At 40.9% G+C, this 15,985-nt stretch overlaps 1 protein-coding gene across 2 annotated transcripts in view; it reads left to right on the forward strand.

Moving 5' to 3' along the window:
• The window catches only part of LOC115431261 (transmembrane protein 87A), a 16,229-nt gene extending 910 nt beyond the window's left edge, over positions 1-15,319 (forward strand). The window contains exons 3-21 of one of the 2 annotated variants that reach the window (XM_030151514.1): positions 265-362; positions 1,283-1,399; positions 1,526-1,576; positions 2,489-2,527; positions 2,982-3,078; positions 3,116-3,166; positions 3,701-3,765; positions 4,049-4,232; positions 4,487-4,586; positions 4,683-4,776; positions 4,847-4,924; positions 6,019-6,127; positions 6,334-6,392; positions 7,611-7,714; positions 7,801-7,874; positions 10,568-10,629; positions 12,650-12,702; positions 12,827-12,857; positions 14,102-15,319. In XM_030151514.1, the coding sequence (XP_030007374.1) occupies positions 265-362; positions 1,283-1,399; positions 1,526-1,576; positions 2,489-2,527; positions 2,982-3,078; positions 3,116-3,166; positions 3,701-3,765; positions 4,049-4,232; positions 4,487-4,586; positions 4,683-4,776; positions 4,847-4,924; positions 6,019-6,127; positions 6,334-6,392; positions 7,611-7,714; positions 7,801-7,874; positions 10,568-10,629; positions 12,650-12,702; positions 12,827-12,857; positions 14,102-14,143 (1,508 nt within the window). In that variant the 3' untranslated portion in view covers positions 14,144-15,319. Of the gene's footprint in view, positions 1-264; positions 363-1,282; positions 1,400-1,525; positions 1,585-2,488; positions 2,532-2,974; positions 3,167-3,700; positions 3,766-4,048; positions 4,233-4,486; positions 4,587-4,682; positions 4,777-4,846; positions 4,925-5,606; positions 5,676-6,018; positions 6,128-6,333; positions 6,393-7,610; positions 7,715-7,800; positions 7,875-10,567; positions 10,630-12,649; positions 12,703-12,826; positions 12,858-14,101 lie in introns of both variants that reach the window. The other variant, XM_030151513.1, reaches the window with a different exon arrangement.
• The last annotated feature ends 666 nt before the right edge of the window (positions 15,320-15,985 follow it).

The raw sequence follows: 15,985 nt of genomic DNA on the forward strand, positions 1-15,985 counted from the left end.
CTGTTTGTGGGTCTGATCTGGGTCTGATCTGGGTCTGTTTGTGGGTCTGATCTGGGTCTGATCTGGGTCTGTTTGTGGGTCTGATCTGGGTCTGTTTGTGGGTCTGATCTGGGTCTGATCTGGGTCTGTTTGTGGGTCTGATCTGGGTCTGATCTGGGTCTGTTTGTGGGTCTGATCTGGGTCTGTTTGTGGGTCTGATCTGGGTCTGATCTGGGTCTGTTTGTGGGTCTGATCTGGGTCTGATCTGGGTCTGTTTGTGGTCAGTTATTCCAGTCAGCTGCACAGAATCATCTGGGGTTCTACTGAACGTGTCCTGGTACCTGAGGAACTCCCACTGCTACAACGAAGTCTTCAATCTGAACGTAAGAGACGACTGCAGATTCACACAGGGTTAAGGTTAGGAACAGGAACAGGACCAGGGTTAGGAACGGGGTTTGGGTTAGGAATAGGAACAGGACCAGGGTTAGGGTTGGGAAACAGGGTGGTTCAAGTACAGGTTTTTCTTTAGACCAGGGTCAGTTTAGTTCTGGTTCCACATTCAGACCGGTATGATGAAGTGGATCAGAACCACTAAAATAAGAACAGAGGAACCCAGAAATATGGACAAATACACGTTTTCTTAGTTTTAGTCCAAAAGAAGGAGAATGACATTAAGAAAATGTTCCCATTTCTAATGTGTCCTTAAATGTAAATATACATAAATGTCACTAACATAAACCTGCTGACTTTTCAGAGTAACACCAGAGTCATGTGACCAATGTTCTGCAACGCCCAATGGAGTATACTGTAATAGACCCGGTTCTATTCAGTGGAACCAGAACCTTTAGAGCTCAGATCAAACTGATCCACAGACTGGGTTTAGTCAAGTTCTTCCAACACACGTCCTCCAGTCAATGAGGCTCCGCCCACAGCAGGTCTAATGCACAGGTCAGATTTAGGCTCCGCCCACAGCAGGTCTAATGCACAGTTCAGATTTATGGGTTAAATCCTGTTTGTTTGTGCGTTGGTTCATATTCCACATTAAATGCGACTTGTATCAGTTTTGAGTCTGAACTAAATGCGACCCTGAAGTGACCCACATGCACTAAAGAGGTCCTGAAGTGACCCACATGCACTAAAGAGGTCCTGATGGAATACAAAACCACAGAGACGCACTGTGTTTACAGAAGGAAATATGGGTTTCCTGTTGGACGTTATTATTATTATTATTATTATTATTATTATTATTATTATTATTATTATTATTGTTGTTGTTGTTGTAACTCTTCCATTTGACCCACAGGCCAAAAGCATGGAGAACCTTCAAAAATACTTTAAATCAACAAAAGAGGAAATGGAAGGAGGAAGTGGATTCTACGTCTCACATCAGTACCAACCCATCAGCTGTCAATCACAGCTGGTGAGACACACACACACACACACACACACACACATCTAAGTGGCTCTTTTTCATGGTTGTATTTTTGTGTTTTCACGTTCTTATTCTTATGTTTGTATTGTAATGCATATTTCTGTTTCCTTTTAGATCCACATGGACAGTTTCACCCCACCGACTCGACTGACGAAGTATCAACAGGTGACAGATTTATAGAAATAAAATATAGATAAAAAAAAAAAAATATATATATATATAACACAGATGACAGATTTTAAATAAATAAATAAATAAATAAATAAGTAAATAAACAGGTGCCAGACTTAAGACACTGAACATTCATTAAAGATGGAGTTAAAGTCACACAGGAAATCACATAAATCATATAACCTTTGAACATTCATTCATTCTATGGTCAGTTTGTCACTTTATATTATATTTACCTCCGCCAAGGAGGTTATGTTTTTGCCAGGGTTTGTTTGTTTGTTTGTTTGTTTGTCTGTCCGTTAGTGTGCAACATAACTCAAAAAGTTATGGACAGATTTGGATGAAATTTTCAGGGTTTGTTGGAAATGGGATAAGGAAGAAATGATTAAATTTTGGTGGTATTCGGGGGCAGGGGGGCCCACGGGGGGGCCCACTGATCAGCCTTGGTGGAGGTCTGCGCTCTCCGAGTGCTTCTAGTATATTATATTATATTAGAAATCCACCTTTTAAAAACACTATTCAGAGATATTGATTAGAAAACACCAGACCTGTTAAATCCAATGTGTAATGAGTCCCCTGATCTAGAACCAGGCTGTTATCAAGGATTACACACTACATAAGGGAATATTAAGGGAATATTACAGGAATATATGACGCTACATAAGGGAATACTAAGGGAATATGTGACGCTATATTAAGGGAATATTAAGGGAATATGTGACGCTATATTAAGGGAATATTAAGGGAATATGTGACTCTACATAAGGGAATATTAAGGCAATATTAAGGGAATATGTGACGCTACATGTTTTTGCTCCATCAAAAACACAAAGTTGTGTTTCTTTTGTTATATATATGTATATTTTAGTTTGTAACCTGTTTTCTGTCTCCATCTGTGTTTTCCAGCCAGTATCCAAACCTTCAACCCGGAGGAAGCGTGATACGGTGTGTGACACACATGAAACATATAAAACACATGAAACACATGATGGAAGCCCAGTTGAAATGGGCAGATTCTTCAGCACTAAGCACACATAACTGTTCAGCAGGTTCATGTTCTTTATTCTGAGGTCCACCTTATTGTCAGAAAGCTCGTTAGTCAGAAAATTAGTTTGGATGTCGTTGATCAATCTGACCCTAACCTTTTTCTGACTAACGGGCACCTCCCCTTTATTCTAATGACCTGTTATGGGCGGAGTCGTCCTCCAAAGCAGACATCCACATGATCATCAGTCACTGTGATACTGACCATGTTTGGACTGAATCACCTTCATGTGGGTCAGATACAAACTGTTACGCTGCATTCATATGCTCTGGGAATTATGGGAAATACTAACTAATACTAATACAAACTCAAAAATTGCACCTTTACATGTTCCATGTTCCTGTTCCTGTCCAGGTGCCGCCCACTCACTTCGATGCTGTGGCTCAGAGCTGGGAGGACGGACCCTACATGTTCATCGTCCATATCACCGACGTCAATGAAAACCGAGCCCCCAAACCCCCCAACCCCCCCCAACCCCCCCAACCAGGCCAACCCCCCCAAGCCGGCCAACACCCCCAGCCCCGCCTGGAAACTGCAAAGTTAGTACACACACATGCACACACATCACAACCCCCTCAATAAATGAACCAGGACATATTCCTGCACTGCCTCTGGATCCCATTAGCATTTAGCATTAGCATCATGTTCCTGCACTGCCTCTGGATCCCATTAGCATTTAGCATTAGCATCATGTTCCTGCACTGCCTCTGGATCCCATTAGCATTTAGCATTAGCATCATGTTCCTGCACTGCCTCTGGATCCCATTAGCATTTAGCATTAGCATCATGTTCCTGCACTGCCTCTGGATCCCATTAGCATTTAGCATTAGCATCATGTTCCTGCACTGCCTCTGGATCCCATTAGCATTTAGCATTAGCATCATGTTCCTGCACTGCCTCTGGATCCCATTAGCATTGAGCATTAGCATCAGTCCATATATTTGGGTAACTCCTTGAGTGTCTGACTGTTCAGTGACTGTGTTTGATTGAACATGTGAACGTGGACCTGATCTGATCCTTTCATGTGTTTGATTCTTTAAATGTTGACATGTTGATGCGTTTGTGTTTTTTAGTGGAGATCAGCATGAAAGGACTTCATCATGACTATATATCAGCCTCGAATTGGCCTCTGATGATGGTAAGGACCTGTGTCCACACTCAGACCACATGGACAGGACCCGTGTCCACCTCAGGACACTTTCAGAACTCAAAAATGTGATGTGGGTTTCACTGAACACCTGAGTCCAGTCCGTCCATTTCCTTTGTCTGAATTTTTGCATGTGAATTTTTTAATTGTAAATTTATGAACATAGTTGAATTCAGAGAAAAAAAATCCAGATACTTAATTTCATTGTCTGTCCCCTTACCTGTCCCCTGTCCCCTTACCTGTCCCCTGTCCCCTTACCTGTCCCCTGTCCCAGTTCTACATGGTCATGTGCATCGTCTACGTGCTGATGGCCGTGCTCTGGTTGGTTCTGTCCGCCTGTTACTGGAGGGATCTGCTTCGGATCCAGTTCTGGATCGGAGGCGTCATTTTCCTGGGGATGGTGGAGAAGGCCATGTACTACGCCGAGTTCCAGAACATCCGCTACCACGGACACTCAGGTACAATAAACCTACCCTGACCATGACCCCTGACTCTGACCATGACCCTGACCCCTGACGCTTACCATGACCCCTGACCCTGACCCCTGACCCCTGACTCTGACCCCTGACCCTGACCACTGACCATGACCCTGACCCTTACCATGACCCCTGACCATGACCCCTGACTCTTACCCTGACCATGACCCCTGACCCCTTACCTTGACCCTGACCCAGGTCAGTGTTTAATGGAGGTGGTCTCTGGTGTCCTTCAGTCCCAGGGGCGGTGGTCTCTGCTGAGGTGGTCTCTGCAGTTAAGAGGACCTTGGCCCGAGTGTTGGTGATCATCGCCAGCCTTGGATACGGCATCGTTAAGTACGAGGTTCCACCGCTGGTTCCACTGGTTAGTGTAGATGTTCTCCTGCACGCTGACCTTTGACCTTTGATCTGGGTGTGTTTGTTGTCCTTCAGGCCCAGACTGGGGGCGCTGCTCCACAGGGTGGTGGGTGTCGGTCTGCTCTATCTGATCTTCTCCCTCATCGAAGGACTCCTGCGCATCAGTTCAGTAAGTCCTGTGTCCAGGCTCCGCCCACTGTGTCTGTGTCTGTCCATGTGTCACCTGTGTTTGTGTCCAGGCTCCGCCCACCTCCACAAGCACCGCCGTCATCTGTGACATCGTCCTGGCCTTCACCGACTCCTGCATCGCCTGGTGGATATCCTTTAACACAAACAAACAAACAAACAAACACAGACAAACATGAACAAACAAACACAGACAAACAAATATGAACAAACACCTGCCAAATACAAACATAAATAAACACAAACATAAACAAACACAGATAAACATAAACAAACGTGAACAAACAGACACAAACAAACACAGATAAACAGAAAAAAAACATGAACAAACACAAACAAACAGATAAATATAAACAAACACAGACAAACAAATGTGAACAAACACCTGCCAAACACAAACAAACATAGATAAACATATAAGAACAAACACAGACAGACAAATATGAACGAACAAACACAAACAAACAAGCATGAACAAACAAACACAGTCACAGACAAACAAATATGAACAAACAAACACAAGCAAACATAAACAAACACAGACAAACATGAACAAACAAACATAAACAAACACAGACAAACATAAACAAGCAAACATGAACAAACATAAACAAACCCTTTCTACTGTCATTTCTTAAACGTTCCATCTGTTTTCAGATGTTTCGTACACATGTTCTGTGCTTTTGTTGTTTGTTTTGGTTCAGTTTTCTTAACTCGTCTGTCTCTTATCTGTCTTCCATCCGTCTGTGGTCATCCTCTCCATTCTTCCTCTTACGTCCTTCTTCTTCTCTTCTTCCTTTTCTTTGTCTTCAGGCTGAAGATGACGTGGTCCTCCTGGCTGCTATCCCTCTGGCTGTGCTTGACTCCACCCTCTGCTGGTGGATATCCTTAACGCTCACTTTGCTCTTTCCTTCTATGTTCTGTTTCTGGCTTTGGTCCTCCTCTACCTTTATTCAGTGTTTATGTTCGTTTGTATCCCTCTGGTATAAAGTGTGTTTAATATACTCACCTGGACACCACAGGGTTAAAGTGTGTTTAATATACTCACCTGGACACCACAGGGTTAAAGTGTGTTTAATATACTCACCTGGACACCACAGGGTTAAAGTGTGTTTAATATACTCACCTGGACACCACAGGGTTAAAGTGTGTTTAATATACTCACCTGGACAGCAGAAGAGACTCCGCCCACAGTGCCGGTGGTTTTCCTTGACTCTTTGGTCACATGTTTGTGAGTTTGGCTCAGACCATGAAGCTGCTGAGGCTGAGGAGGAACGTGGTGAAGCTGTCCCTCTACAGACACTTCACCAACACGCTCATATTCGCCGTCATAGGTACTGCATGTCCCTGAACGCAACATGCACTCATCTGGGGGGGGTGTATTGTTTTGTATTGTGTATTTGTGTTGTTGTGTGTTGTACTGTTGTGTTGTGTATTGTTTTGTGTTGTATGTTGTTTTCTGTGTTGTATAGTATTGTTTTGTATTGTTGTGTGTTGTGTTTCCAGTCTGTAAATGGTTTGTTTTTCTTTTTTTTTTCAGCATCTGTCATCTTCATCTTATGGAGGACCAAGACCTTCCAGTTTTCCACCTGTCACTCTGTAAGTACAATGAAGACTATTTACTGCATGATTAGGACTATTTGCTGCACAATGAAGACTATTTACTGCATGTTGAAGACTATTTACTGCATGTTGAAGACTATTTACTGCATTTCGAAGACTATTTACTGCACGACGAAGACCATTTACTGCATGTTGAAGAATATTTACTGTATGTTGAAGACTATTTACTGCATGTTGAAGACTATTTACTGCATGTTGAAAACTGTTTACTGCATGTTGAAGACTATTTACTGCATGTTGAAGACTATTTACTGCATGTCGAAGACTATTTACTGCACGACGAAGACTATTTACTGCATGGTGAAAACTGTTTACTGCATGTTGAAGACTATTTACTGCATGTTGAAGACTACTATGTTGAAGACTACTTACTGTGTGTCGAAGACTATTTACTGCATGATGAGGACTATTTACTGCGTGCTGAAGACTATTTACTGTGTGTTGATGACTATTTACTGCATGTTGAGGACTATTTATTGTGTTTTGAAGACTATTTACTGTGTGTCGAAGACTATTTACTGCATGTTGAGGACTATTTATTGTGTGTTGAAGACTATTTACTGCGTGCTGAAGACTATTTACTGCGTGTTGATGACTATTTACTGCATGTTGAGGACTATTTATTGTGTGTTGAAGACTATTTACTGCGTGTTGAAGACTATTTACTGCGTGCTGAAGACTATTTACAGTGTGTAAGACTATTTACTGTGTGTTGAAGACTATTTACTGCGTGCTGAAGACTATTTACTGCCTATTGAAGACTATTTACAGTGTGTAAGACTGTTTACTGCGTGTTGAAGACTATTTACTGCATGACAAAGACTATTTACTGCACTAACAGGGGTCTGGGATACAAAACAACAATAACTAATGTCAGAATATAGTTTTATATGGATCGGCCCGACCTCGTGTGTAAATCTGATCCGATTTTCTATAAAATGGCAGATCGGTGGCTGATACTGATCTGTAGACCGGATCAGAACTTCCCTACAAACCACACTATACTTTAGTGGACTGACATAATGTGGTATTGGTGTTCGAGGCTCTGGGGAAACAACATGTCCTTACTGCTTATTGGCACAGGATGAATGCTAACATGTGATTGGCTCCTTGGACATAGACACGCCCATATTTGGTGCTTCAGTACTTGGCCGTGGCCATGGCCTTTTTTTTAATGCTGTGTTGTCTGTGCAGGACTGGAGGGAGCAGTGGATAGAGAGCGCATTCTGGGGTTTCCTGTTTTCCATCATCCTGTTGGTCATCATGTTCCTATGGCGACCGTCAGCCAATAACCAGAGGTGAGTGAACGTATGTGCGGACACTTGGTTTTTGATGGTGTAAATCCAAGCGACTATATTCTATCGGTGGTGTGTTTGTGTGTCAGGTATGCGTTCAGCCCCCTGGTGGACGAAGAGAGTGAAGAAGAGGAGAAAGAACCCATGATGAACGAGGCCTTCGGTCAGAAAACACCTCCATGTTTCTACTGGTTTAGGTGTATGTGAAATAAAATGAACCAAAAATAATTTAAAAAGACAAACAGAATAATGAATAACATGAAAGAAATAGACTTAAATGAAGTAAGAATAAAATAAGCATCAAAATGAATAAAAAGAGCCAAAGTAATGAACAGGGTTCAAACGGGTTCTTGAAACCCTTGGAAATGCTTGAAATTCAATGTTGTGTTTTCAAGGTCTGAAAAGTGCTTGAATTTTAGTTTATGTGTCGGAAAGTGTTTGTGATTCTAACTCTGAGGCAAAATTATAATAGTTTTTAATTTTTTAATTTTAGTTTAGTTTAATTTAGTTTTGACCTTTTTTTTCTCTAGTTCAGTTAGTTTTAATTAGTTTTTAGAGCAGGTTTGCTAGTTTCTATTAGTTTTTGTTATTTTCTAAATGCTTAGTTTTAGTTTAGTTTCAGGTTTTTTTTATATATATTTTTTAATTTTAAGACTATTGACTTATAGAATTGAGATAATGATTTCAAACTTTTTGTAGTTCAATAGTATAACATCTTAAGTTTCTAAATCCATTAAAATTTTTGTCAAAAAAGGATTTTCAAAAACTTTTTATATGAACTAAATTCAGTCCCTCGGAAAATTCTCTAAGAATGAATAATAACAGAACTTATCATTGCTATAATTGGAAGTCTCAATGATATATTTCTATTTTCAGTATAGTTTTATGAACTTTTATGCATCCTTTTCTCATTATAAAAATCATTTTGTCTGAAAAATTGGTGTGAATTGCTTTTTCAAGCATTTTAATATCGCTTATTGTAGGGAATTTCAGTTTTCTCAAAAAAACATGTTTATTTTTTTAAATCACTAATTAATCAAATGAGCTAAACCAGTGGAAATTTCTGAAAGTAAGTGTTTAACCCTCTGCTTAAGCATGGCTTCATTGGAATTTAAGATTATTTTGTCACTAATCTAAAAAAAAGATAAATTTTTTTTCCCTTCATAACCAAAAATAGGTCTCGACATAGTCTTCCAGACTAACTCCAGCCAAAGCTCCTTCCACAGAGGTGGAACATGTATAAAACTAAACCTTTGTGTCCTAAAGTCCGTTCCAGGTGTTTCCAAGTATTTCCAGGTCGACTCCAGGTCCAGTTTGATCTGAACCCAGTGTGTCTAAAGAACACCAAATACCTTCCCTTTTTTACATAGAACTTTGTTTTCTCCTCTGACTTCTATACTTTTGCTGTTATGAAACATAATTTTAGATGTTTATACATAATATTATGAACACAACTGTGATAAAAAGTGAAATAAATGATCCTGAGTATCTGTTTTCCTGTAGATATGGGCTTGACCCCAGTGATACGGTGGAAATGACACTTAAAGGGCTGGAATTGGACCTTGAAAAATATGTACGAACCCTGAACCCTCAAAAATGAATAATGAAGCAAATAAATAATAAATGACATGAATAAAGTAAGCTACAAACTGAATGACATTAAAAAAAGAATTCAAAAAAAGACAACAAAATGAACAAAAACAAATAAAATAATAAATAAAATTAACAAAATTAATGAAAACAAATAAGAAAATCTACTAAATAATAAATAACACGGAGAAATTCAGCAACAAAATGAAGAGAAACAGCCAAAAAATAATGACAAAAAATGAACAAAACAGATAAAAATCTGGACATTGATTCCCTGGTAAAACCCTTGGAGTTACATCAATGCCAGTGGATGGACACACTGGGTTTATGTTCAGTTAATGACAGATTGGACTGAAAAAGACACTGTTTATTCAGTTTTCTCTGTTTCTTATATAAAAACCATCAACTTTAATCTGAGCTTTAATGAACATCTACATGATCAGTGAATTAAATATAAAAAACACAGCATTTATGTTGGAAAATGTAAAAAGAAACAGAGGATAATATTAGAATAAAAGGTGATGAATCACTTAAGAAAAGTTAAATATAGAGAATTAAGTATTTTAGAAGTCATAAACGTCGCTGTGGTTCTTCATGGTTTATCTGTTCATCCCTAAATGTGTCTTCAGTGATTACCCATAATGCCCTCGGACTTTCCCAGTCAATATAAAAAAGCTTAAACAGTAAAAATAGGATGATGGGAGTGGTTTAGTTTGAGTGACAGCTGAAGAATCAGCCCTTTAAAGATGAGGGAATGTTGCCACAGTAACGGTCATCCTGACCAAGGTTATTATCGTGAAAAAAAACTAAGCAGCGGAGTCCTGTCTGGGATTCATCTGAATATGACGGAGAAGAAAAGATATGAGAAATAAATAAAAAGTAAAAAATAAATAAATAAATAAATACAAATTGAAAAAAATAATAAAAAAATTGAAAAAAAAAAATTGAAAAAGTGAAAAGATATGGGAAAACTAAAACTAATACAAAAATTAAACTAAAACTAAGTATTTAGAAAAAAAGAACACTAATAAAAACTAGCAAACCTGCTCTAAAAACAAATTAAAAGTCACTGAATTAGAGAAAAAAAAGTCAAAACTAACTAAAACTAAACTCGAATGAAAAATCCAAAACTATTAGAACCTTGGTCCTGACCTCCATCTGTAAAACATCCAGAATGTGGAGGTCAAAATCCTGAGGCTCCTCCCCCTCCCTCCACCTGTTTGAAGCTGACCTCTGACCTCTGTGTGTTTACTTGTGTTTGTGCAGAGGGGATGAAGATGAGGGGCATGAAGAACGACACCAACGGAACGGCCAAAGCCAACAAAGTGGTGAGTGTCCGACATTCAGCTGCTGAGGTTCCAGCTCATACAGGAGTTCTCCAGGTTCTGCCTCTGCTCTTCTGAAGTTCTGCTTCTGGACAGAGGTTTACGTTTGTTTAAAAACCACCTGGAACAGGATGGAACTACTGAACCTGTTTATGATGAAAACACGTATGGACTGAAAAGTTCAATCATCTAAACCTGTTTCCAAAACCACAGGTCACATGGTTCTTTGTTTTCATTTATCACAGAAATTCCAACACAAATCAGAACAGGTGGTTCCAGGTACAACAAGCCCTGCCCCTCACATGTAGTGTAGCTTCTGTTGTCATGGATCCATTAAAGGTGCTGGAGACTTTCGTGACCAGTTTTTCATCGTCTCTGTCAAACGTCAGTGTCATGAATCTGTTCGTCTGTCAGTCATTCCTCAGCTGAATCTCTTCCCTCACTGTGAACAGTTTCTCTGTTCCATCCACCAGAAACAGTCCATGTGTTTACAAACGAGCCGGGACATCACTCGGGCATCTTCGGAATTTTGTTGCAATGTGCACTGTGGGAAATGAAGGCTCGTGCAGCCACCTGACAGCGGCAGCTGGAACAGACACGATCGGAAACGGCAGGAGCTCCCCTCCTTCTGTGCATATTCCTCCAGCCGTTTCCATGTGTTTGTTTCATCTGTATCAGTTCTGTCAAACTCCTTTTAGTTCAGTTCCACATTCACCCCAATAAGATCTCAACTGGGCCGGACCAGTAAAAAAAATAACAGTGACAAAAGTCAAATTAAATTATGTCAATGTTTACATCTATAAAGTTTCCTTAAAAATCTGAATAACATTGACAACTTGAAATGTCTTAAGAAAAACCGGTGCAATTTTAACAATATTCTGCCTCAGTTTATCATTTACACATGTGCATTACAACTTACTTTACAATTACAAAAACAAAAAGTATTTACTAAAAGGCAGAATATTGGTAAAATTGCACTTAAATTTCTTAAGACATTTCAGATTGTTCATATTTGTTCAGGTTATTCACATTTTTTTTGAAAAACGAAAGTTTGTCGATGTAAACATTTTCATGTAATTTTACTTTTTTTACACTAAAACAATGAGAAAATTTGCAGTGGTCATTATTTATAGGTTACTACGATAGCATTTTACTGGAGTGACCTGCATGAGATTATATGTGTCTGTATGTGGAGCCTGAATTAAAAGGATTTTGACACCACTGATTGTTAATTTCTTCAGTGTAATTTTTGCATTTCACAAACTCATCCCACAGGCCAGATCTGACCCTTTGGCGGGCCGAATTTGGCCCCTGGGCCGCATGTTTGACACCTGTGATCTATATAATACCATATGGTCGTCCTGCCGCTGTCAGGTGGCTGCGCAAACCTCCGTTTCCCACAATGCACGAAACAAAATTCCAAAGACGCCCAAGTGATGTCCTGGGTCGGTTTGTAAACACGTGGTTTATTTCTGGTGGATGGAACTAAGAAACTGTTCACAGTGAGGGAAGACATTCAGCTGAGTGATGACAGACAGACGAACAGATTCATGACACTGAGGACAGGACTGAGGTTTGACAGAGACGATGAAAAATTGGTCACGAAAGTCTCCAGCACCTTTAAGTGTTGATTGTCTGGAAAATGCAACTGAAGACTTAGAGCAGTGACGAATGAACCATGTGTGGATTTAATCCCCTTTTATTCATAAAACACACATTTAAATAAACACAAAGGTTTTCAAAGTTCTGTCCAGTCAAATACACACAATAAAAACAAAGAGAAGATTAAAAAAAAAAACAATAAAAAATTAGAGGAAGGAATCTGTGTTTATTTCATCTGCAGTTATGATCGTCTTCATCACCTACTGTTTTCTGTTGTAGTGAATACAGCTGTGTACGACAAACCAATAAACAAACAGATACAAACTTCAGTAAACAATATTTATACAAATATGAAGTCAATGACTTTTGGATTAAATGTTTTAAATGCAGTTTAATTTTTAACTCACTTTTATTTTTCCAGGATGAGGATCTGAAGTGGGTGGAAGAGAACATCCCATCATCCATGGCAGAGGTGTAAGTTAACATCAGCATCAATCAGACAACAATCAGTCAGCTGATGGGCCAGTGATCAGCTGACTGATCAGCTGACTTGTCCCAGTACAGACTCCTGGTGCTAAAGGCCTTTCTCTTTCCTCAGGGCTCTTCCTCCTCTTCTGGACTCAGATGAGGTGAGTTTCAACAGAAACAGAATAAACCTTTAAAGTTCAGTTTAGTTTATGTTTGATCAGATTACATCTGATTAAATTACATCTGATCAGATTACATCTGATCTGATCAGATTACATCTGATCAAACCTCTGGACATTCAGGCTGGATTCACACGGACCAGAGTTCGTTTCCCTGGAAAGTCCAGACTTTTGATTCGACTCTGATTCGAATCAAACAAGTGGACCCAGACCATCTAGAACAGGTGGTCTGGGTCCGTTGGTCTGGGTCTGGTTCCAAACGGACTCTGATCCGGTTCAGTTCTGCTGTGAACAGAACCGTCCTCCAGTCCAAACAAACCACAGAACCATGAGCCTTTATGTTCTTGATGAGCCACCGTAGCCTCTGGAAGGAGCGGAGCATCATGGGTAATCAGAGCTAACAGCAGCAGCCGTGAGCCGAGGACAGACGCGGACCAATGAGGACACTGAACGTCTCCTGGACATGTGGTCAGATGTCCATTTGACCAAACTGTCTCCAGTCAGCTGTTGTGGACAGTTGACAGTATTTAAATGTGCGTCTGTACAAATAGAATACAGATTATGAAAACCACAGCTGGACGGAGGACCGACATGTTTGTTTACATCAACACCTGCTGTCTCTGATTGACCCCGCCCCCAGCTTTTCTGTCCAGTGCCAGCGCAGTTCATCACATACGTGCTTCTGTTTACAAAGTTTGGTCCATTAGAAAAAAAGTGTCATGAGAATGTGACCGAACCAAAGGAAAAAAATAAAGTCTGCGTTTGATCCGAACCAAATAAGTGGAACCAGAGGACAGAGGACAGAGGACTGTCCAGGTGAAGACTCAGGTTCAGTATCAGCAGAGGACGGAATGTCCACATATTAGAAATAATACAAGACAAAAGGAAACAACATGGTCACAACAGTAACTCTAGACATGGACAATAGGACAGAGTTGGACATTAGGACGCACATGGACAAACAAATAATACAGTAAGAATGAGTTATTAGTGTATATGTATAGAAGTATATACGTATACATGCCTTTATAATAGATATAATAACAGTTCTAATAAAGTGATAATAGTCCGAACGACGTAAGTAAATAATACAGTATGTGAATAATAATAAGTACATGAACAACAGTCGTTACAGTGTGTTTCATTAATGGGATTCTAAATGAAGGTTTTACATCAGTGTACGTCCAATAATTTAAATAAACTGATTTTTGTTTTTTCTGTTGCAGGAAATCATGACGACAAAGTTTGAAATGTCCAAGATGGAGTAATGTCCAGAAGAAGAGGACGGAGGGATGGAGATGGACGGAGGGATGGACAGACAGAGGAAGGGACAGATGGACAGAGGCTGGTTTAACTCAGATGAATAAATACAGCTGAGAATGAATGAGTGAAAGAGGGATGAAGGACGTCCAAGAGGAGGACACACTGATGGACGGATGGACAGTGGAGACAGTGGATGGATGGACAGTGGACAATGGAAAAATGGACAGGTGGACAGTGGACAGATGGATAGTGGAGATGGTGGACAGATGGACAGTGGACAGACGGACAGTAAACAGATGGACAGTGGACAGATGGACAGTAAACAGATGGACAGTGGACAATGGACGGATGGACAGTGGACAGTGGACAGATGGACAATGGACAGATGGACAGTGGACAGACGGACAGTAAACAGATGGACAGATGGACAGTGGACAATGGACGGATGGACAGTGGACAATGGACAGTGGACAGATGGACAATGGACAGATGGACAGTGGACAGACGGACAGTAAACAGATGGACAGTGGACAGACGGACAGTAAACAGATGAACAGTGGACAGATGGACAGTAAACACATGGACAGTGGACAATGGACAGTGGACAGATGGACAGTGGACAATGGACAGTAAACAGATGGACAGTGGACAGATGGACAGTAAACAGATGGACAGTGGACAGATGGACAATGGACAGATGGACAGTGGACAGATGGACAGTGGACAATGGACAGTAAACAGATGGACAGTGGACAGATGGACAGTGGACAATGGACAGTGGACAGATGGACAGTAAACAGATGGACAATGGACAGTGGACAATGGACAGATGGACAGTGGACAGTGGAGTGTCTGTAGATCTGTGCTTCTTTCTTCTTCTGCCCTGGGACTCGATCATCAGCAGAACCTTTTATTTGTACGATCTGATTCTATTTATAACTGTATGTTCCATACGTTCTATATGTTCTATGTTCCGTATGTTCTATGTTTACGGGCTTCCTGCTCCAGAGGCGTGTTTGCGTTTTCACTGTTAAATGTGATAGTTTGTTTGCCTCCTGCTTTCTCTGCTGTTGGTGTGGTTTTTCTAAAACTCAGTCCATGTCGTTTCATGTGGATTCTTTCAACCTGCTGGAAAAATCCTAAAGGAACAAAAGTGGATTAAAAACAGTGTTTTTCCAAAGCTTCGTCTCAGACTCATGAGGTTTGTGTTCAAAGGTCGGTTCGGTGCTTTGACATCTGACGCATTAATTACACACACACACACCCACACACACACACGCATACATACGTGTGTGTGTGTGTGTGTGTGTGTGTGTATATGTGGATGCTGGCTGTGTCGGTCCTGGGCTGATGTGGGTCCATGTGGTCTGTGGTTCTGCTAAATTCTGTGAACGGCCTTTGAAGACGGTTTATGGTCCAGAACAACCTTCAGTTCATTTGGGGTCTGTGGGAGATGCATGTTCACTACATGGTCCCATGACCCCGGACCCGGACCCCTAACCCTGATCCTGACCCCTAACCCTGACCCTGACCCCTAACCCTGATCCTGACCCCTGACCCTCACCCTGATCCTGACCCCTAACCCTGACTCTGACCCTGTCCCCTAACCTTAACCCAGACCCTAACCCTAACCCCTAACCCTGATCCTGATCCTGACCCCTGATCCTGACCCCTGACCCCTAACCCTGACTCTGACCCCTAACCTTAACCCAGACCCTAACCCTGACTCTGACCCCTAACCATGACCCCTGACCCCTAACCCTGACCCTACCTCACCATCCGGGGACATAAAGCCAACGTCAACTGGACCACTGGACAGAGAGAGAGAGAGAGAGAGACAGCAGAGA

The sequence above is a fragment of the Sphaeramia orbicularis genome, chromosome 13 (genome assembly GCF_902148855.1).
Source record: "Sphaeramia orbicularis chromosome 13, fSphaOr1.1, whole genome shotgun sequence".
Classification (NCBI taxonomy): Eukaryota; Metazoa; Chordata; class Actinopteri; order Kurtiformes; family Apogonidae; genus Sphaeramia; species Sphaeramia orbicularis.